Source organism: Taudactylus pleione, unplaced genomic scaffold (genome assembly GCF_031769625.1).
Source record: "Taudactylus pleione unplaced genomic scaffold, aTauple2 ptg000047l, whole genome shotgun sequence".
Lineage (NCBI taxonomy): Eukaryota > Metazoa > Chordata > Amphibia > Anura > Myobatrachidae > Taudactylus > Taudactylus pleione.
In genome coordinates this window covers 5,098,234-5,121,210 of record NW_028284449.1, presented here as the reverse complement: position 1 = coordinate 5,121,210, position 22,977 = coordinate 5,098,234, and the positions used below count along the sequence as shown (strand labels likewise).

Genomic DNA, 22,977 nt, shown 5'->3' with positions numbered 1-22,977 from the left:
CCCATACACTGTACACATAGTATTCTCACATAACACCCATACACTGTACACATAGTATTCCCACATAACACCCATACACTGTACACATAATATTCTCACATAACATCCATACACAGTAGACATAGTATTCCCACATAACACCCATACATTGTACACATAGTATTCCCACATAACACTGGTACACTGTACACACATAACACCAGTACACTGTACAAATAGTATTCCCACATAACACCCATACAATGTACACAAAGTATTCCCACATAACACCCATACATTGTACACATAGTATTCTCACATAATACCCATCCACTGTACACACAGTAATTCTCACATAACACCCATACACAGTAGACATAGTATTCCCACATAACACCCATACACTGTACACATAGTATTCCCACATAACACTGGTACACTGTACACACATAACACCAGTACACTGTACACATAGTATTCCCACATAACACCCATACAATGTACACAAAGTATTCCCACATAACACCCATACACTGTACACATAGTATTCCCACATAACACCCATCCACTGTATGCATAGTATTCCCACATAACACCCATACACTGTACACACATTATTCCCACATAACACCCATCCACTGTACACATAGTATTCCCACATAACACCCATACACTGTGCACATAGTATTCCCACATAACACCCATACACTGTACACACATAACACCAGTACACTGTACACATAGTATTCCCACATAACACCCATACAATGTACACATAGTATTCCCACATAACACCCATACACTGTACACATAGTATTCCCATATAATACCCATACACTGTACACATAGTATTCCCAAATAATACCCATCCACTGTACACATAGTATTCCCACATAACACCCATCCACTGTACACATAGTATTCCCACATAACACCCATCCACTGTACACATAGTATTCCCACATAACATCCATACACGGTACACATAGTATTCCCACAGGACACCCATACACTGTACACACATTATTCCCACATAACACCCATCCACGGTACACATAGTATTTCCACATAACATCCATCCACTGTACACATAGTATTCCCACATAACACCCATACACGGTACACATAGGGCCTGATTCAGAGCCGGACGCAATTAGCACTCGCTCGTCCAGAAAATAGGGGTGGCTATTCAAATCAACCGTTCGCTCTTTGCGGTCTGTTCATGCCTCTAGGTCTGAACGAGCGAACTTAACTTACACATAGTATTCCCACATAACACCCATACACAGTACACATAGTATTCCCACATAACACTGGTACACTGTACACACATAACACCAGTACACTGTACACACATAACACCAGTACACTGTACACATAGTATTCCCACATAACACCCATACAATGTACACATAGTATTCCCACATAACACCCATCCACGGTACACATAGTATTCCCACATAACATCCATCCACTGTACACATAGTATTCCCACATAACATCCATACACGGTACACATAGTATTCCCACATAACACCCATCCACTGTACACATAGTATTCCCACAGGACACCCATACACTGTACACACATTATTCCCACATAACACCCATCCACGGTACACATTGTATTCCCACATAACATCCATCCACTGTACACATAGTATTCCCACAGGACACCCATAGACGGTACACATAGTATTCCCACATAACACCCATCCACGGTACACATAGTATTCCCACATAACATCCATACACGGTACACATAGTATTCCCACAGGACACCCATACACTGTACACATAGTATTCCCATATAACACCCATCCACGGTACACATAGTATTCCCATATAACACCCATCCACGGTACACATAGTATTCCCATATAACACCCATCCACGGTACACATAGTATTCCCACTTAACATCCATCCACTGTACACATAGTATTCCCACATAACACCCATACACTGTACACACATAACACCAGTACACTGTACACATAGTATTCCCACATAACACCCATACACTGTACACATAGTATTCCCACATAACACCCATACACTGTACACATAGGGCCTGATTCAGAGCCGGACGCAATTTGCGTTCGCTCGTCCAGAAAATAGGGGTGGCTATTCAAATCAACCGTTCGCTCTTTATGGTCTGTTCACGCCTCTAGGTCTGAACGAGCGAACAAAACTTGCGGTCGTTTTTTGAAAAAATACGCCCCCTGGCCGCTCGCATCCTACGTCATGTCCGCTATTTATTAGATTAATCGAGTACATCGACCAGGGTATGAACTGCTCGCTATGCTTGGGGTTGGTTTTTGCTACCACAATTTTGCAAGCAGTTCTGGCTATAAAATAACCCAGTGACGTGGTCAATGACGCTGCTGTTTTAATTATGCACACCCATAAAACGCCCGTTTTGACCTTTAAGCACGCCTGCGTTCTGATCTCCACTCCCCGTTTTCAAGCACCTTCCCCCGTTACCACCCACATACGCCTACTCCTGTCACTCAAATTATCAGGCATTCGCTATTTTGCGAGCACATGAATTTCGACCGCACTGACTGGTTCGTGCATGTGTATAACGATCCGCATGCATGCGCAGTTGGGCAAACATCGCTTGGAGCGAACGAGAGGCCGCTTACGAGCGGCTCTGAATCAGGCCCATAGTATTCCCACATAACATCCGTACATTGGGCCTGATTCAGAGCCGGACGCTATTTGCGCTCGCTCGTTCAGAAAAAGGGGCCGGATATTTAAATAGAGCGCTCGCTCTTTGCGGTCTGTTGACACCTCTATGTCTGAACGAGCGAACGAAACATGCGCTCGCTATTTTTTTAAAAACGCCCCCTGGCCGCTCGCATCCTACGTCATCTCCGCTATTTTATTAGATTAATCGAGTACATCGAAAGGCGTATGAACTGCTCGCAGTGCTTGTGGTTGCATTTTCCTACCGCAATCATGCGAGCAGTTCAGGCTAAAACCTAAAAGACAACCAAGTGACGTGGCCGATGACGCTGCTTTGTTAATTATGCACACCCTTAAAACGCCCGTTTCGACCGTTTGGCACGCCTGCGTTCGGATCTCCACTCCCCGTTTTCAAGCACCTTCCCCTGTTACCACCCACATACGCCTCATTCTGTCACTCAAATTAGCAGGCATTAGCTATTCTGCGAGCACACAATTTCCGACCGCAATGACTGGTTCGCGCATGCGTATTACAACCCATACGCATGCGCAGTTGTGCGAACATCACTCGGAGCGAACGAGCGGCAGCTTACGAGCGGCTCTGAATCAGGCCCATTGTACACACGCAATAATCCCACATAACACTGGTACAAGATACACACACTATTCCCACATAACACTGGTACAAAATACACACACTATTCCCACATAACACCGGTACAAAGTATACACAGATTTACTAGATAACACTGATATACTGTACACACAGTAATCCCACAGAACACTGATACAACGTAAACACAGTATTCCCACATAATATATGCATATACAGGGGGCACATAGTAATGTCACACAATGTATATACAGGGGGCACATAGTAATGTCACATAATGTATATATGGGTATATGGGACATTGGTACCTGTGGGAGATTCGGAGAGGCTGCATCTTGAGCGTCGCCCCCGTCGGGTTAGGAATCTCTCGCTGACTTTCTTTGCCTCTTCCAATAACTCCAAGTTTTTCTGCTTATCCTCCTCCGAAATCCTGACATCAGGGAGGGCGTCATGTACCAGGTCTATCACCTGCCCACTGGTATCTGACAGAGACAACACTTTACTGTTATTTGTGGCCTATTCAGCACGTGCCAAAGCCCAAACCCCCGATATTCACACGTACACACCGTTGGCTTCTTCCCATTCTCCTATTTATCTGTCCTAGTGATGGGAAGGAAAGATGGTGTCTCTGTACACACTGATGGCTTCTTCCCATCCTCCTATTTATCTGTCCTAGTGATGGGAAGGAAAGATGGTGTCTCTGTACACACTGATGGCTTCTTCCCATCCTCCTATATATCTGTCCTAGTGATGGGAAGGAAAGATGGTGTCTCTGTACACACCGATGGCTTCTTCCCATCCTCCTATTTATCTGTCCTAGTGATGGGAAGGAAAGATGGTGTCTCTGTACACACCGATAGCTTCTTCCCATTCTCCTATTTATCTGTCCTAGTGATGGGAAGGAAAGATGGTGTCTCTGTACACACTGATGGCTTCTTCCCATTCTCCTATATATCTGTCCTAGTGATGGGAAGGAAAGATGGTGTCTCTGTACACACTGATGGCTTCTTCCCATTCTCCTATTTATCTGTCCTAGTGATGTGAAGGAAAGATGGTGTCTCTGTACACACCGATGGCTTCTTCCCATTCTCCTATTTATCTGTCCTAGTGATGGGAAGGAAAGATGGTGTCTCTGTACACACCGATGGCTTCTTCCCATCCTCCTATTTATCTGTCCTAGTGATGGGATGGAAAGAAGGTATCTCTGTACACACTGATGGCTTCTTCCCATCCTCATATTTATCTGTCCTAGTGATGGGAAGGAAAGATGGTGTCTCTGTACACACTGATGGCTTCTTCCCATTCTCCTATTTATCTGTCCAAGTGATGGGAAGGAAAGATGGTGTCACTGTACACACTGATGGCTTCTTCCCATTCTCCTATTTATCTGTCCTAGTGATGGGAAGGAAAGATGGTATCTCTGTACACACCGATGGCTTCTTCCCATTCTCCTATTTATCTGTCCTAGTGATGGAAAGGAAAGATGGTGTCCCTGTACACACTGATGGCTTCTTCCCATTCTCCTATTTATCTGTCCTAGTGATGGGAAGGAAAGATGGTGTCTCTGTACACACCGATGGCTTCTTCCCATCCTCCTATTTATCTGTCCTAGTGATGGGAAGGAAAGATGGTGTCTCTGTACACACTGATGGCTTCTTCCCATTCTCCTATATATCTGTCCTAGTGATGGGAAGGAAAGATGGTGTCTCTGTACACACTGATGGCTTCTTCCCATTCTCCTATTTATCTGTCCTAGTGATGGGAAGGAAAGATGGTGTCTCTGTACACACCGATAGCTTCTTCCCATTCTCCTATTTATCTGTCCTAGTGATGGGAAGGATAGATAGTGTCTCTTTACACACCGATGGCTTCTTCCCATTCTCCTATTTATCTGTCCTAGTGATGGGAAGGAAAGATGGTGTCTCTGTACACACCGATGGCTTCTTCCCATCCTCCTATTTATCTGTCCTAGTGATGGGAAGGAAAGATGGTGTCTCTGTACACACCGATAGCTTCTTCCCATTCTCCTATTTATCTGTCCTAGTGATGGGAAGGATAGATAGTGTCTCTTTACACACCGATGGCTTCTTCCCATTCTCCTATTTATCGGTCATAGTGATGGGAAGGAAAGATGGTGTCTCTGTACACACTGATGGCTTCTTCCCATCCTCCTATTTATCTGTCCTAGTGATGGGAAGGAAAGATGGTGTCTCTGTACACACCGATGGCTTCTTTCCATTCTCCTATTTATCTGTCCTAGTGATGGGAAGGAAAGATGGTGTCTCTGTACACACCGATGGCTTCTTCCCATTCTCCTATTTATCTGTCCTAGTGATGGGAAGGAAAGATGGTGTCTCTGTACACACCGATGGCTTCTTCCCATCCTCCTATTTATCGGTCCTAGTGATGGAAAGGAAAGATATGTCATGTATTATGTTATATACCCGGCAGCTGTGTCCTGTATTATGTTATATACCCGGCAGCTGTGTCCTGTATTATGTTATATACCCGGCAGCTGTGTCCTGTATTATGTTATATACCCGGCAGCTTGTGTCCTGTATTATGTTATATACCCGTTAGCTTGTGTCCTGTATTATGTTATATACCCGGCAGCTGTGTCCTATATTATGTTATATACCCGGCATTTATTAAGTTATATACCCGGCAGTTGTGTCCTGTATTATGTTATATACCCGGCAGCTGTGTCCTGTATTATGTTATATACCCGGCAGCTGTGTCCTGTATTATGTTATATACCCGGCAGCTGTGTCCTGTATTATGCTATATACCCGGCAGTTTTGTCCTGTATTATGTTATATACCCGGCAGCTGTGTCCTGTATTATGTTATATACCCGGCAGCTGTGTCCTGTATTATGTTATATACCCGGCAGCTGTGTCCTGTATTATGTTATATACCCGGCAGCTGTGTCCTGTATTATGTTATATACCCGGCAGCTGTGTCCTGTATTATGTTATATACCCGGCAGCTGTGTCCTGTATTATCTTATATACCCGGCAGCTTGTGTCCTGTATTATGTTATATACCCGGCAGCTTGTGTCCTGTATTATGTTATATACCCGGCAGCTTGTGTCCTGTATAATGTTATATACCCGGCAGCTTGTGTCCTGTATTATGTTATATACCCGGCAGCTGTGTCCTGTATTATGTTATATACCCGGTAGCTGTGTCCTGTATAATGTTATATACCCGGCAGCTGTGTCCTGTATTATGTTATATACCCGGCAGCTGTGTCCTGTATTATGTTATATACCCGGCAGCTGTGTCCTGTATTATGTTATATACCCGGCAGCTGTGTCCTGTATTATGTTATATACCCGGCAGCTGTGTCCTGTATTATGTTATATACCCGGCAGCTGTGTCCTGTATTATGTTATATACCCGGCAGCTGTGTCCTGTATTATGTTATATACCCGGCAGCTGTGTCCTGTATTATGTTATATACCCGGTAGCTGTGTCCTGTATTATGTTATATACCCGGTAGCTGTGTCCTGTATTATGTTATATACCCGGCAGCTGTGTCCTGTATTATGTTATATACCCGGTAGCTGTGTCCTGTATTATGTTATATACCCGGTAGCTGTGTCCTGTATTATGTTATATACCCGGCAGCTGTGTCCTGTATTATGTTATATACCCGGTAGCTGTGTCCTGTATTATGTTATGTACCCGGTAGCTGTGTCCTGTATTATGTTATATACCCGGCAGCTGTGTCCTGTATTATGTTATATACCCGGTAGCTGTGTCCTGTATTATGTTATATACCCGGCAGCTTGTGTCCTGTATTATGTTATATACCCGGCAGCTGTGTCCTGTATTATGTTATATACCCGGTAGCTGTGTCCTGTATAATGTTATATACCCGGTAGCTGTGTCCTGTATTATGTTATATACCCGGCAGCTGTGTCCTGTATTATCTTATATACCCGGCAGCTTGTGTCCTGTATTATGTTATATACCCGGCAGCTTGTGTCCTGTATTATGTTATATACCCGGCAGCTGTGTCCTGTATTATGTTATATACCCGGTAGCTGTGTCCTGTATTATGTTATATACCCGGCAGCTTGTGTCCTGTATAATGTTATATACCCGGCAGCTGTGTCCTGTATTATGTTATATACCCGGCAGCTGTGTCCTGTATTATGTTATATACCCGGCAGCTTGTCCTGTATAATGTTATATACCCGGCAGCTTGTCCTGTATAATGTTATATACCCGGTAGCTGTGTCCTGTATTATGTTATATACCTGGCAGCTGTGTCCTGTATTATGTTATATACCCGGCAGCTGTGTCCTGTATTATGTTATATACCCGGCTATTAGGACCAGACCTGTGTATTATGTTATATACCCGGCAGCTGTGTCCTGTATTATGTTATATACCCGGCAGCTGTGTCCTGTATTATGTTATATACCCGGCAGCTGTGTCCTGTATAATGTTATATACCCGGCAGCTTGTGTCCTGTATTATGTTATATACCCGGCAGCTGTGTCCTGTATAATGTTATATACCCGGCAGCTTGTGTCCTGTATTATGTTATATACCCGGCAGCTGTGTCCTGTATTATGTTATATACCCGGCAGCTGTGTCCTGTATTATGATATATACCCGGCAGCTGTGTCCTGTATTATGTTATATACCCGGCAGCTGTGTCCTGTATTATGTTATATACCCGGCAGCTTGTCCTGTATTATGTTATATACCCGGCAGCTGTGTCCTGTATTATGTTATATACCCGGCTATTAGGACCAGACCTGTGTATTAAACATCTATTGCAGCTCAGCTTGTTCAGATTTACGTCCTTTATGCAGACTTCATTCCTTTAATGGACGTTATGTAAATGATAGTGTTATTAGTGAAAGATCATTTATATCAGTTGGCAATATTCTGTATATATATAATACTAGTTAATTGTAAAAGATTCACAGGTCGAGCTAATTAATGTGTCAGTGAGTAATGAATACACCTGTGCTCCTGCTGGGTGACCTGGGAAATGTGTCAGTGAGTAATGAATACACCTGTGCTCCTGCTGGGTGACCTGGGAAATGTGTCAGTGAGTAATGACTACACCTGTGCACCTGCTGGGTGACCTGGGAAATGTGTCAGTGAGTAATGATTACACCTGTGCTCCTGCTGGGTGACCTGGGAAATGTGTCAGTGAGTAATGAATACACCTGTGCTCCTGCTGGGTGACCTGGGAAATGTGTCAGTGAGTAATGAGTACACCTGTGCTCCTGCTGGGTGACCTGGGAAATGTGTCAGTGAGTAATGATTACACCTGTGCACCTGCTGGGTGACCTGGGAAATGTGTCAGTGAGTAATGAATACACCTGTGCGCCTGCTGGGTGACCTGGGAAATGTGTCAGTGAGTAATGAATACACCTGTGCTCCTGCTGGGTGACCTGGGAAATGTGCCAGTGAGTAATGAGTACACCTGTGCACCTGCTGGGTGACCTGGGAAATGTGTCAGTGAGTAATGAATACACCTGTGCGCCTGCTGGGTGACCTGGGAAATGTGTCAGTAAGTAATGATTACACCTGTGCTCCTGCTGGGTGACCTGGGAAATGTGTCAGTGAGTAATGATTACACCTGTGCAGCTGCTGGGTGACCTGGGAAATGTGTCAGTGAGTAATGAGTACACCTGTGCACCTGCTGGGTGACCTAGGAAATGTGTCAGTGAGTAATGAATACACCTGTGCACCTGCTGGGTGACCTGGGAAATGTGTCAGTGAGTAATGAATACACCTGTGCGCCTGCTGGGTGACCTGGGGAATGTCAGTGAGTAATGATTACACCTGTGCTCCTGCTGGGTGACCTGGGAAATGTGCCAGTGAGTAATGAGTACACCTGTGCACCTGCTGGGTGACCTGGGAAATGTGTCAGTGAGTAATGAGTACACCTGTGCACCTGCTGGGTGACCTGGGAAATGTGTCAGTGAGTAATGAATACACCTGTGCGCCTGCTGGGTGACCTGGGGAATGTCAGTGAGTAATGAATACACCTGTGCGCCTGCTGGGTGACCTGGGAAATGTGTCAGTGAGTAATGAGTACACCTGTGCACCTGCTGGGTGACCTGGGAAATGTATCAGTGAGTAATGATTACACCTGTGCACCTGCTGGGTGACCTGGGAAATGTGTCAGTGAGTAATGAATACACCTGTGCTCCTGCTGGGTGACCTGGGAAATGTGTCAGTGAGTAATGATTACACCTGTGCTCCTGCTGGGTGACCTGGGAAATGTGTCAGTGAGTAATGAATACACCTGTGCTCCTGCTGGGTGACCTGGGAAATGTGTCAGTGAGTAATGAATACACCTGTGCACCTGCTGGGTGACCTGGGAAATGTGTCAGTGAGTAATGAGTACACCTGTGCTCCTGCTGGGTGACCTGGGAAATGAGTCAGTGAGTAATAAATACACCTGTGCTCCTGCTGGGTGACCTGGGAAATGTGTCAGTGAGTAATGAGTACACCTGTGCACCTGCTGGGTGACCTGGGAAATGTGTCAGTGAGTAATGAGTACACCTGTGCACCTGCTGGGTGACCTGAGAAATGTGTCAGTGAGTAATGAGTACACCTGTGCACCTGCTGTGTGACCTGGGAAATGTGTCAGTGAGTAATGATTACACCTGTGCACCTGCTGGGTGACCTGGGAAATGTGTCAGTGAGTAATGAGTACACCTGTGCACCTGCTGGGTGACCTGGGAAATGTGTAAGTGAGTAATGAGTACACCTGTGCTCCTGCTGGGTGACCTGGGAAATGTGTCAGTGAGTAATGAATACACCTGTGCTCCTGCTGGGTGACCTGAGAAATGTGTCAGTGAGTAATGAGTACACCTGTGCACCTGCTGTGTGACCTGGGAAATGTGTCAGTGAGTAATGATTACACCTGTGCACCTGCTGGGTGACCTGGGAAATGTGTCAGTGAGTAATGAGTACACTTGTGCACCTGCTGGGTGACCTGGGAAATGTGTAAGTGAGTAATGAGTACACCTGTGCTCCTGCTGGGTGACCTGGGAAATGTGTCAGTGAGTAATGAATACACCTGTGCTCCTGCCTGGGTGACCTGGGAAATGTGTCAGTGAGTAATGAGTACACCTGTGCACCTGCTGGGTGACCTGGGAAATGTGTCAGTGAGTAATGATTACACCTGTGCTCCTGCTGGGTGACCTGGGAAATGTGTCAGTGAGTAATGAATACACCTGTGCTCCTGCTGGGTGACCTGGGAAATGTGTCAGTGAGTAATGACTACACCTGTGCTCCTGCTGGGTGACCTGGGAAATGTGTCAGTGAGTAATGAGTACACCTGTGCTCCTGCTGGGTGACCTGGGAAATGTGTCAGTGAGTAATGATTACACCTGTGCACCTGCTGGGTGACCTGGGAAATGTGTCAGTGAGTAATGAATACACCTGTGCGCCTGCTGGGTGACCTGGGAAATGTGTCAGTAAGTAATGATTACACCTGTGCTCCTGCTGGGTGACCTGGGAAATGTGTCAGTGAGTAATGATTACACCTGTGCAGCTGCTGGGTGACCTGGGAAATGTGTCAGTGAGTAATGAGTACACCTGTGCACCTGCTGGGTGACCTAGGAAATGTGTCAGTGAGTAATGAATACACCTGTGCACCTGCTGGGTGACCTGGGAAATGTGTCAGTGAGTAATGAATACACCTGTGCGCCTGCTGGGTGACCTGGGGAATGTCAGTGAGTAATGATTACACCTGTGCTCCTGCTGGGTGACCTGGGAAATGTGCCAGTGAGTAATGAGTACACCTGTGCACCTGCTGGGTGACCTGGGAAATGTGTCAGTGAGTAATGAGTACACCTGTGCACCTGCTGGGTGACCTGGGAAATGTGTCAGTGAGTAATGAATACACCTGTGCGCCTGCTGGGTGACCTGGGGAATGTCAGTGAGTAATGAATACACCTGTGCGCCTGCTGGGTGACCTGGGAAATGTGTCAGTGAGTAATGAGTACACCTGTGCACCTGCTGGGTGACCTGGGAAATGTATCAGTGAGTAATGATTACACCTGTGCACCTGCTGGGTGACCTGGGAAATGTGTCAGTGAGTAATGAATACACCTGTGCTCCTGCTGGGTGACCTGGGAAATGTGTCAGTGAGTAATGATTACACCTGTGCTCCTGCTGGGTGACCTGGGAAATGTGTCAGTGAGTAATGAATACACCTGTGCTCCTGCTGGGTGACCTGGGAAATGTGTCAGTGAGTAATGAATACACCTGTGCACCTGCTGGGTGACCTGGGAAATGTGTCAGTGAGTAATGAGTACACCTGTGCTCCTGCTGGGTGACCTGGGAAATGAGTCAGTGAGTAATAAATACACCTGTGCTCCTGCTGGGTGACCTGGGAAATGTGTCAGTGAGTAATGAGTACACCTGTGCACCTGCTGGGTGACCTGGGAAATGTGTCAGTGAGTAATGAGTACACCTGTGCACCTGCTGGGTGACCTGAGAAATGTGTCAGTGAGTAATGAGTACACCTGTGCACCTGCTGTGTGACCTGGGAAATGTGTCAGTGAGTAATGATTACACCTGTGCACCTGCTGGGTGACCTGGGAAATGTGTCAGTGAGTAATGAGTACACCTGTGCACCTGCTGGGTGACCTGGGAAATGTGTAAGTGAGTAATGAGTACACCTGTGCTCCTGCTGGGTGACCTGGGAAATGTGTCAGTGAGTAATGAATACACCTGTGCTCCTGCTGGGTGACCTGAGAAATGTGTCAGTGAGTAATGAGTACACCTGTGCACCTGCTGTGTGACCTGGGAAATGTGTCAGTGAGTAATGATTACACCTGTGCACCTGCTGGGTGACCTGGGAAATGTGTCAGTGAGTAATGAGTACACCTGTGCACCTGCTGGGTGACCTGGGAAATGTGTAAGTGAGTAATGAGTACACCTGTGCTCCTGCTGGGTGACCTGGGAAATGTGTCAGTGAGTAATGAATACACCTGTGCTCCTGCTGGGTGACCTGGGAAATGTGTCAGTGAGTAATGAGTACACCTGTGCACCTGCTGGGTGACCTGGGAAATGTGTCAGTGAGTAATGATTACACCTGTGCTCCTGCTGGGTGACCTGGGAAATGTGTCAGTGAGGAATGAATACACCTGTGCTCCTGCTGGGTGACCTGGGAAATGTGTCAGTGAGTAATGACTACACCTGTGCTCCTGCTGGGTGACCTGGGAAATGTGTCAGTGAGTAATGAGTACACCTGTGCTCCTGCTGGGTGACCTGGGAAATGTGTCAGTGAGTAATGATTACACCTGTGCACCTGCTGGGTGACCTGGGAAATGTGTCAGTGAGTAATGAATACACCTGTGCGCCTGCTGGGTGACCTGGGAAATGTGTCAGTAAGTAATGATTACACCTGTGCTCCTGCTGGGTGACCTGGGAAATGTGTCAGTGAGTAATGATTACACCTGTGCAGCTGCTGGGTGACCTGGGAAATGTGTCAGTGAGTAATGAGTACACCTGTGCACCTGCTGGGTGACCTAGGAAATGTGTCAGTGAGTAATGAATACACCTGTGCACCTGCTGGGTGACCTGGGAAATGTGTCAGTGAGTAATGAATACACCTGTGCGCCTGCTGGGTGACCTGGGGAATGTCAGTGAGTAATGATTACACCTGTGCTCCTGCTGGGTGACCTGGGAAATGTGCCAGTGAGTAATGAGTACACCTGTGCACCTGCTGGGTGACCTGGGAAATGTGTCAGTGAGTAATGAGTACACCTGTGCACCTGCTGGGTGACCTGGGAAATGTGTCAGTGAGTAATGAATACACCTGTGCGCCTGCTGGGTGACCTGGGGAATGTCAGTGAGTAATGAATACACCTGTGCGCCTGCTGGGTGACCTGGGAAATGTGTCAGTGAGTAATGAGTACACCTGTGCACCTGCTGGGTGACCTGGGAAATGTATCAGTGAGTAATGATTACACCTGTGCACCTGCTGGGTGACCTGGGAAATGTGTCAGTGAGTAATGAATACACCTGTGCTCCTGCTGGGTGACCTGGGAAATGTGTCAGTGAGTAATGATTACACCTGTGCTCCTGCTGGGTGACCTGGGAAATGTGTCAGTGAGTAATGAATACACCTGTGCTCCTGCTGGGTGACCTGGGAAATGTGTCAGTGAGTAATGAATACACCTGTGCACCTGCTGGGTGACCTGGGAAATGTGTCAGTGAGTAATGAGTACACCTGTGCTCCTGCTGGGTGACCTGGGAAATGAGTCAGTGAGTAATAAATACACCTGTGCTCCTGCTGGGTGACCTGGGAAATGTGTCAGTGAGTAATGAGTACACCTGTGCACCTGCTGGGTGACCTGGGAAATGTGTCAGTGAGTAATGAGTACACCTGTGCACCTGCTGGGTGACCTGAGAAATGTGTCAGTGAGTAATGAGTACACCTGTGCACCTGCTGTGTGACCTGGGAAATGTGTCAGTGAGTAATGATTACACCTGTGCACCTGCTGGGTGACCTGGGAAATGTGTCAGTGAGTAATGAGTACACCTGTGCACCTGCTGGGTGACCTGGGAAATGTGTAAGTGAGTAATGAGTACACCTGTGCTCCTGCTGGGTGACCTGGGAAATGTGTCAGTGAGTAATGAATACACCTGTGCTCCTGCTGGGTGACCTGAGAAATGTGTCAGTGAGTAATGAGTACACCTGTGCACCTGCTGTGTGACCTGGGAAATGTGTCAGTGAGTAATGATTACACCTGTGCACCTGCTGGGTGACCTGGGAAATGTGTCAGTGAGTAATGAGTACACCTGTGCACCTGCTGGGTGACCTGGGAAATGTGTAAGTGAGTAATGAGTACACCTGTGCTCCTGCTGGGTGACCTGGGAAATGTGTCAGTGAGTAATGAATACACCTGTGCTCCTGCTGGGTGACCTGGGAAATGTGTCAGTGAGTAATGAGTACACCTGTGCACCTGCTGGGTGACCTGGGAAATGTGTCAGTGAGTAATGATTACACCTGTGCTCCTGCTGGGTGACCTGGGAAATGTGTCAGTGAGTAATGAATACACCTGTGCTCCTGCTGGGTGACCTGGGAAATGTGTCAGTGAGTAATGACTACACCTGTGCTCCTGCTGGGTGACCTGGGAAATGTGTCAGTGAGTAATGAGTACACCTGTGCTCCTGCTGGGTGACCTGGGAAATGTGTCAGTGAGTAATGATTACACCTGTGCACCTGCTGGGTGACCTGGGAAATGTGTCAGTGAGTAATGAATACACCTGTGCGCCTGCTGGGTGACCTGGGAAATGTGTCAGTGAGTAATGAATACACCTGTGCTCCTGCTGGGTGACCTGGGAAATGTGCCAGTGAGTAATGAGTACACCTGTGCACCTGCTGGGTGACCTGGGAAATGTGTCAGTGAGTAATGAGTACACCTGTGCACCTGCTGGGTGACCTGGGAAATGTGTCAGTGAGTAATGAATACACCTGTGCGCCTGCTGGGTGACCTGGGAAATGTGTCAGTGAGTAATGATTACACCTGTGCTCCTGCTGGGTGACCTGGGAAATGTGTCAGTGAGTAATGATTACACCTGTGCAGCTGCTGGCTGACCTGGGAAATGTGTCAGTGAGTAATGAGTACACCTGTGCACCTGCTGGGTGACCTAGGAAATGTGTCAGTGAGTAATGAATACACCTGTGCACCTGCTGGGTGACCTGGGAAATGTGTCAGTGAGTAATGAATACACCTGTGCGCCTGCTGGGTGACCTGGGGAATGTCAGTGAGTAATGATTACACCTGTGCTCCTGCTGGGTGACCTGGGAAATGTGCCAGTGAGTAATGAGTACACCTGTGCACCTGCTGGGTGACCTGGGAAATGTGTCAGTGAGTAATGAGTACACCTGTGCACCTGCTGGGTGACCTGGGAAATGTGTCAGTGAGTAATGAATACACCTGTGCGCCTGCTGGGTGACCTGGGGAATGTCAGTGAGTAATGAATACACCTGTGCGCCTGCTGGGTGACCTGGGAAATGTGTCAGTGAGTAATGAGTACACCTGTGCACCTGCTGGGTGACCTGGGAAATGTATCAGTGAGTAATGATTACACCTGTGCACCTGCTGGGTGACCTGGGAAATGTCAGTGAGTAATGAATACACCTGTGCGCCTCCTGGGTGACCTGGGAAATGTGTCAGTGAGTAATGAATACACCTGTGCGCCTGCTGGGTGACCTGGGAAATGTGTCAGTGAGTAATGATTACACCTGTGCTCCTGCTGGGTGACCTGGGAAATGTGTCAGTGAGTAATGAATACACCTGTGCACCTGCTGGGTGACCTGGGAAATGTGTCAGTGAGTAATGAGTACACCTGTGCTCCTGCTGGGTGACCTGGGAAATGAGTCAGTGAGTAATAAATACACCTGTGCTCCTGCTGGGTGACCTGTGAAATGTGTCAGTGAGTAATGAATACACCTGTGCACCTGCTGGGTGACCTGGGAAATGTGTCAGTGAGAAATGAGTACACCTGTGCACCTGCTGGGTGACCTAGGAAATGTGTCAGTGAGTAATGAATACACCTGTGCTCCTGCTGGGTGACCTGGGAAATGTGTCAGTGAGTAATGACTACACCTGTGCTCCTGCTGGGTGACCTGGGAAATGTGTCAGTGAGTAATGATTACACCTGTGCACCTGCTGGGTGACCTGGGAAATGTGTCAGTGAGTAATGAATACACCTGTGCGCCTGCTGGGTGACCTGGGGAATGTCAGTGAGTAATGATTACACCTGTGCTCCTGCTGGGTGACCTGGGAAATGTGTCAGTGAGTAATGACTACACCTGTGCTCCTGCTGGGTGACCTGGGAAATGTGTCAGTGAGTAATGAGTACACCTGTGCTCCTGCTGGGTGACCTGGGAAATGTGTCAGTGAGTAATGATTACACCTGTGCACCTGCTGGGTGACCTGGGAAATGTGTCAGTGAGTAATGAATACACCTGTGCGCCTGCTGGGTGACCTGGGAAATGTGTCAGTGAGTAATGAATACACCTGTGCTCCTGCTGGGTGACCTGGGAAATGTGCCAGTGAGTAATGAGTACACCTGTGCACCTGCTGGGTGACCTGGGAAATGTGTCAGTGAGTAATGAGTACACCTGTGCACCTGCTGGGTGACCTGGGAAATGTGTCAGTGAGTAATGAATACACCTGTGCACCTGCTGGGTGACCTGGGAAATGTGTCAGTGAGTAATGAGTACACCTGTGCTCCTGCTGGGTGACCTGGGAAATGTGTCAGTGAGTAATGATTACACCTGTGCACCTGCTGGGTGACCTGGGAAATGTGTCAGTGAGTAATGAATACACCTGTGCGCCTGCTGGGTGACCTGGGAAATGTGTCAGTGAGTAATGAATACACCTGTGCTCCTGCTGGGTGACCTGGGAAATGTGCCAGTGAGTAATGAGTACACCTGTGCACCTGCTGGGTGACCTGGGAAATGTGTCAGTGAGTAATGAATACACCTGTGCGCCTGCTGGGTGACCTGGGAAATGTGTCAGTGAGTAATGATTACACCTGTGCTCCTGCTGGGTGACCTGGGAAATGTGTCAGTGAGTAATGATTACACCTGTGCAGCTGCTGGGTGACCTGGGAAATGTGTCAGTGAGTAATGAGTACACCTGTGCACCTGCTGGGTGACCTAGGAAATGTGTCAGTGAGTAATGAATACACCTGTGCACCTGCTGGGTGACCTGGGAAATGTGTCAGTGAGTAATGAATACACCTGTGCGCCTGCTGGGTGACCTGGGGAATGTCAGTGAGTAATGATTACACCTGTGCTCCTGCTGGGTGACCTGGGAAATGTGCCAGTGAGTAATGAGTACACCTGTGCACCTGCTGGGTGACCTGGGAAATGTGTCAGTGAGTAATGAGTACACCTGTGCACCTGCTGGGTGACCTGGGAAATGTGTCAGTGAGTAATGAATACACCTGTGCGCCTGCTGGGTGACCTGGGGAATGTCAGTGAGTAATGAATACACCTGTGCGCCTGCTGGGTGACCTGGGAAATGTGTCAGTGAGTAATGAGTACACCTGTGCACCTGCTGGGTGACCTGGGAAATGTATCAGTGAGTAATGATTACACCTGTGCACCTGCTGGGTGACCTGGGAAATGTGTCAGTGAGTAATGAATACACCTGTGCTCCTGCTGGGTGACCTGGGAAATGTGTCAGTGAGTAATGATTACACCTGTGCTCCTGCTGGGTGACCTGGGAAATGTGTCAGTGAGTAATGAATACACCTGTGCTCCTGCTGGGTGACCTGGGAAATGTGTAAGTGAGTAATGAATACACCTGTGCACCTGCTGGGTGACCTGGGAAATGTGTCTGTGAGTAATGAGTACACCTGTGCTCCTGCTGGGTGACCTGGGAAATGAGTCAGTGAGTAATAAATACACCTGTGCTCCTGCTGGGTGACCTGGGAAATGTGTCAGTGAGTAATGAGTACACCTGTGCACCTGCTGGGTGACCTGGGAAATGTGTCAGTGAGTAATGAGTACACCTGTGCACCTGCTGGGTGACCTGAGAAATGTGTCAGTGAGTAATGAGTACACCTGTGCACCTGCTGTGTGACCTGGGAAATGTGTCAGTGAGTAATGATTACACCTGTGCACCTGCTGGGTGACCTGGGAAATGTGTCAGTGAGTAATGAGTACACCTGTGCACCTGCTGGGTGACCTGGGAAATGTGTAAGTGAGTAATGAGTACACCTGTGCTCCTGCTGGGTGACCTGGGAAATGTGTCAGTGAGTAATGAATACACCTGTGCTCCTGCTGGGTGACCTGAGAAATGTGTCAGTGAGTAATGAGTACACCTGTGCACCTGCTGTGTGACCTGGGAAATGTGTCAGTGAGTAATGATTACACCTGTGCACCTGCTGGGTGACCTGGGAAATGTGTCAGTGAGTAATGAGTACACCTGTGCACCTGCTGGGTGACCTGGGAAATGTGTAAGTGAGTAATGAGTACACCTGTGCTCCTGCTGGGTGACCTGGGAAATGTGTCAGTGAGTAATGAATACACCTGTGCTCCTGCTGGGTGACCTGGGAAATGTGTCAGTGAGTAATGAGTACACCTGTGCACCTGCTGGGTGACCTGGGAAATGTGTCAGTGAGTAATGATTACACCTGTGCTCCTGCTGGGTGACCTGGGAAATGTGTCAGTGAGTAATGAATACACCTGTGCTCCTGCTGGGTGACCTGGGAAATGTGTCAGTGAGTAATGACTACACCTGTGCTCCTGCTGGGTGACCTGGGAAATGTGTCAGTGAGTAATGAGTACACCTGTGCTCCTGCTGGGTGACCTGGGAAATGTGTCAGTGAGTAATGATTACACCTGTGCACCTGCTGGGTGACCTGGGAAATGTGTCAGTGAGTAATGAATACACCTGTGCGCCTGCTGGGTGACCTGGGAAATGTGTCAGTGAGTAATGAATACACCTGTGCTCCTGCTGGGTGACCTGGGAAATGTGCCAGTGAGTAATGAGTACACCTGTGCACCTGCTGGGTGACCTGGGAAATGTGTCAGTGAGTAATGAGTACACCTGTGCACCTGCTGGGTGACCTGGGAAATGTGTCAGTGAGTAATGAATACACCTGTGCGCCTGCTGGGTGACCTGGGAAATGTGTCAGTGAGTAATGATTACACCTGTGCTCCTGCTGGGTGACCTGGGAAATGTGTCAGTGAGTAATGATTACACCTGTGCAGCTGCTGGCTGACCTGGGAAATGTGTCAGTGAGTAATGAGTACACCTGTGCACCTGCTGGGTGACCTAGGAAATGTGTCAGTGAGTAATGAATACACCTGTGCACCTGCTGGGTGACCTGGGAAATGTGTCAGTGAGTAATGAATACACCTGTGCGCCTGCTGGGTGACCTGGGGAATGTCAGTGAGTAATGATTACACCTGTGCTCCTGCTGGGTGACCTGGGAAATGTGCCAGTGAGTAATGAGTACACCTGTGCACCTGCTGGGTGACCTGGGAAATGTGTCAGTGAGTAATGAGTACACCTGTGCACCTGCTGGGTGACCTGGGAAATGTGTCAGTGAGTAATGAATACACCTGTGCGCCTGCTGGGTGACCTGGGGAATGTCAGTGAGTAATGAATACACCTGTGCGCCTGCTGGGTGACCTGGGAAATGTGTCAGTGAGTAATGAGTACACCTGTGCACCTGCTGGGTGACCTGGGAAATGTATCAGTGAGTAATGATTACACCTGTGCACCTGCTGGGTGACCTGGGAAATGTGTCAGTGAGTAATGAATACACCTGTGCTCCTGCTGGGTGACCTGGGAAATGTGTCAGTGAGTAATGATTACACCTGTGCTCCTGCTGGGTGACCTGGGAAATGTGTCAGTGAGTAATGAATACACCTGTGCTCCTGCTGGGTGACCTGGGAAATGTGTCAGTGAGTAATGAATACACCTGTGCACCTGCTGGGTGACCTTGGAAATGTGTCAGTGAGTAATGAGTACACCTGTGCTCCTGCTGGGTGACCTGGGAAATGAGTCAGTGAGTAATAAATACACCTGTGCTCCTGCTGGGTGACCTGGGAAATGTGTCAGTGAGTAATGAGTACACCTGTGCACCTGCTGGGTGACCTGGGAAATGTGTCAGTGAGTAATGAGTACACCTGTGCACCTGCTGGGTGACCTGGGAAATGTGTCAGTGAGTAATGATTACACCTGTGCGCCTGCTGGGTGACCTGGGGAATGTCAGTGAGTAATGAATACACCTGTGCGCCTGCTGGGTGACCTGGGAAATGTGTCAGTGAGTAATGAATACACCTGTGCGCCTGCTGGGTGACCTGGGAAATGTGTCAGTGAGTAATGATTACACCTGTGCTCCTGCTGGGTGACCTGGGAAATGTGTCAGTGAGTAATGAATACACCTGTGCACCTGCTGGGTGACCTGGGAAATGTGTCAGTGAGTAATGAGTACACCTGTGCTCCTGCTGGGTGACCTGGGAAATGAGTCAGTGAGTAATAAATACACCTGTGCTCCTGCTGGGTGACCTGTGAAATGTGTCAGTGAGTAATAAATACACCTGTGCTCCTGCTGGGTGACCTGGGAAATGTGTCAGTGAGTAATGAGTACACCTGTGCACCTGCTGGGTGACCTGGGAAATGTGTCAGTGAGTAATGAGTACACCTGTGCACCTGCTGGGTGACCTGGGAAATGTGTCAGTGAGTAATGATTACACCTGTGCGCCTGCTGGGTGACCTGGGGAATGTCAGTGAGTAATGAATACACCTGTGCGCCTGCTGGGTGACCTGGGAAATGTGTCAGTGAGTAATGAATACACCTGTGCGCCTGCTGGGTGACCTGGGAAATGTGTCAGTGAGTAATGATTACACCTGTGCTCCTGCTGGGTGACCTGGGAAATGTGTCAGTGAGTAATGAATACACCTGTGCACCTGCTGGGTGACCTGGGAAATGTGTCAGTGAGTAATGAGTACACCTGTGCTCCTGCTGGGTGACCTGGGAAATGAGTCAGTGAGTAATAAATACACCTGTGCTCCTGCTGGGTGACCTGTGAAATGTGTCAGTGAGTAATGAATACACCTGTGCACCTGCTGGGTGACCTGGGAAATGTGTCAGTGAGAAATGAGTACACCTGTGCACCTGCTGGGTGACCTAGGAAATGTGTCAGTGAGTAATGAATACACCTGTGCTCCTGCTGGGTGACCTGGGAAATGTGTCAGTGAGTAATGACTACACCTGTGCTCCTGCTGGGTGACCTGGGAAATGTGTCAGTGAGTAATGATTACACCTGTGCACCTGCTGGGTGACCTGGGAAATGTGTCAGTGAGTAATGAATACACCTGTGCGCCTGCTGGGTGACCTGGGGAATGTCAGTGAGTAATGATTACACCTGTGCTCCTGCTGGGTGACCTGGGAAATGTGTCAGTGAGTAATGACTACACCTGTGCTCCTGCTGGGTGACCTGGGAAATGTGTCAGTGAGTAATGAGTACACCTGTGCTCCTGCTGGGTGACCTGGGAAATGTGTCAGTGAGTAATGATTACACCTGTGCACCTGCTGGGTGACCTGGGAAATGTGTCAGTGAGTAATGAATACACCTGTGCGCCTGCTGGGTGACCTGGGAAATGTGTCAGTGAGTAATGAATACACCTGTGCTCCTGCTGGGTGACCTGGGAAATGTGCCAGTGAGTAATGAGTACACCTGTGCACCTGCTGGGTGACCTGGGAAATGTGTCAGTGAGTAATGAGTACACCTGTGCACCTGCTGGGTGACCTGGGAAATATGTCAGTGAGTAATGAATACACCTGTGCACCTGCTGGGTGACCTGGGAAATGTGTCAGTGAGTAATGAGTACACCTGTGCTCCTGCTGGGTGACCTGGGAAATGTGTCAGTGAGTAATGATTACACCTGTGCACCTGCTGGGTGACCTGGGAAATGTGTCAGTGAGTAATGAATACACCTGTGCGCCTGCTGGGTGACCTGGGAAATGTGTCAGTGAGTAATGAATACACCTGTGCTCCTGCTGGGTGACCTGGGAAATGTGCCAGTGAGTAATGAGTACACCTGTGCACCTGCTGGGTGACCTGGGAAATGTGTCAGTGAGTAATGAATACACCTGTGCGCCTGCTGGGTGACCTGGGAAATGTGTCAGTGAGTAATGATTACACCTGTGCTCCTGCTGGGTGACCTGGGAAATGTGTCAGTGAGTAATGATTACACCTGTGCAGCTGCTGGGTGACCTGGGAAATGTGTCAGTGAGTAATGAGTACACCTGTGCACCTGCTGGGTGACCTAGGAAATGTGTCAGTGAGTAATGAATACACCTGTGCACCTGCTGGGTGACCTGGGAAATGTGTCAGTGAGTAATGAATACACCTGTGCGCCTGCTGGGTGACCTGGGGAATGTCAGTGAGTAATGATTACACCTGTGCTCCTGCTGGGTGACCTGGGAAATGTGCCAGTGAGTAATGAGTACACCTGTGCACCTGCTGGGTGACCTGGGAAATGTGTCAGTGAGTAATGAGTACACCTGTGCACCTGCTGGGTGACCTGGGAAATGTGTCAGTGAGTAATGAATACACCTGTGCGCCTGCTGGGTGACCTGGGGAATGTCAGTGAGTAATGAATACACCTGTGCGCCTGCTGGGTGACCTGGGAAATGTGTCAGTGAGTAATGAGTACACCTGTGCACCTGCTGGGTGACCTGGGAAATGTATCAGTGAGTAATGATTACACCTGTGCACCTGCTGGGTGACCTGGGAAATGTGTCAGTGAGTAATGAATACACCTGTGCTCCTGCTGGGTGACCTGGGAAATGTGTCAGTGAGTAATGATTACACCTGTGCTCCTGCTGGGTGACCTGGGAAATGTGTCAGTGAGTAATGAATACACCTGTGCTCCTGCTGGGTGACCTAGGAAATGTGTCAGTGAGTAATGAATACACCTGTGCTCCTGCTGGGTGACCTGGGAAATGAGTCAGTGAGTAATAAATACACCTGTGCTCCTGCTGGGTGACCTGGGAAATGTGTCAGTGAGTAATGAGTACACCTGTGCACCTGCTGGGTGACCTGGGAAATGTGTCAGTGAGTAATGAGTACACCTGTGCACCTGCTGGGTGACCTGAGAAATGTGTCAGTGAGTAATGAGTACACCTGTGCACCTGCTGTGTGACCTGGGAAATG

General features: G+C 48.3%; 1 protein-coding gene across 1 annotated transcript in view; it reads right to left on the bottom strand.

The window, feature by feature from the left end:
- The window catches only part of LOC148537624 (inositol 1,4,5-triphosphate receptor associated 1-like), a gene marked incomplete at its 3' end in the record, with an annotated part of 186,260 nt that overhangs the window by 6,843 nt on the left and 156,440 nt on the right, over window positions 1-22,977 (bottom strand). The window contains exon 4 of the mRNA XM_088460517.1: window positions 3,591-3,764. Within this exon, the coding sequence (XP_088316643.1) occupies window positions 3,591-3,764 (174 nt within the window). The remainder of the gene's footprint in view (window positions 1-3,590; window positions 3,765-22,977) is intronic.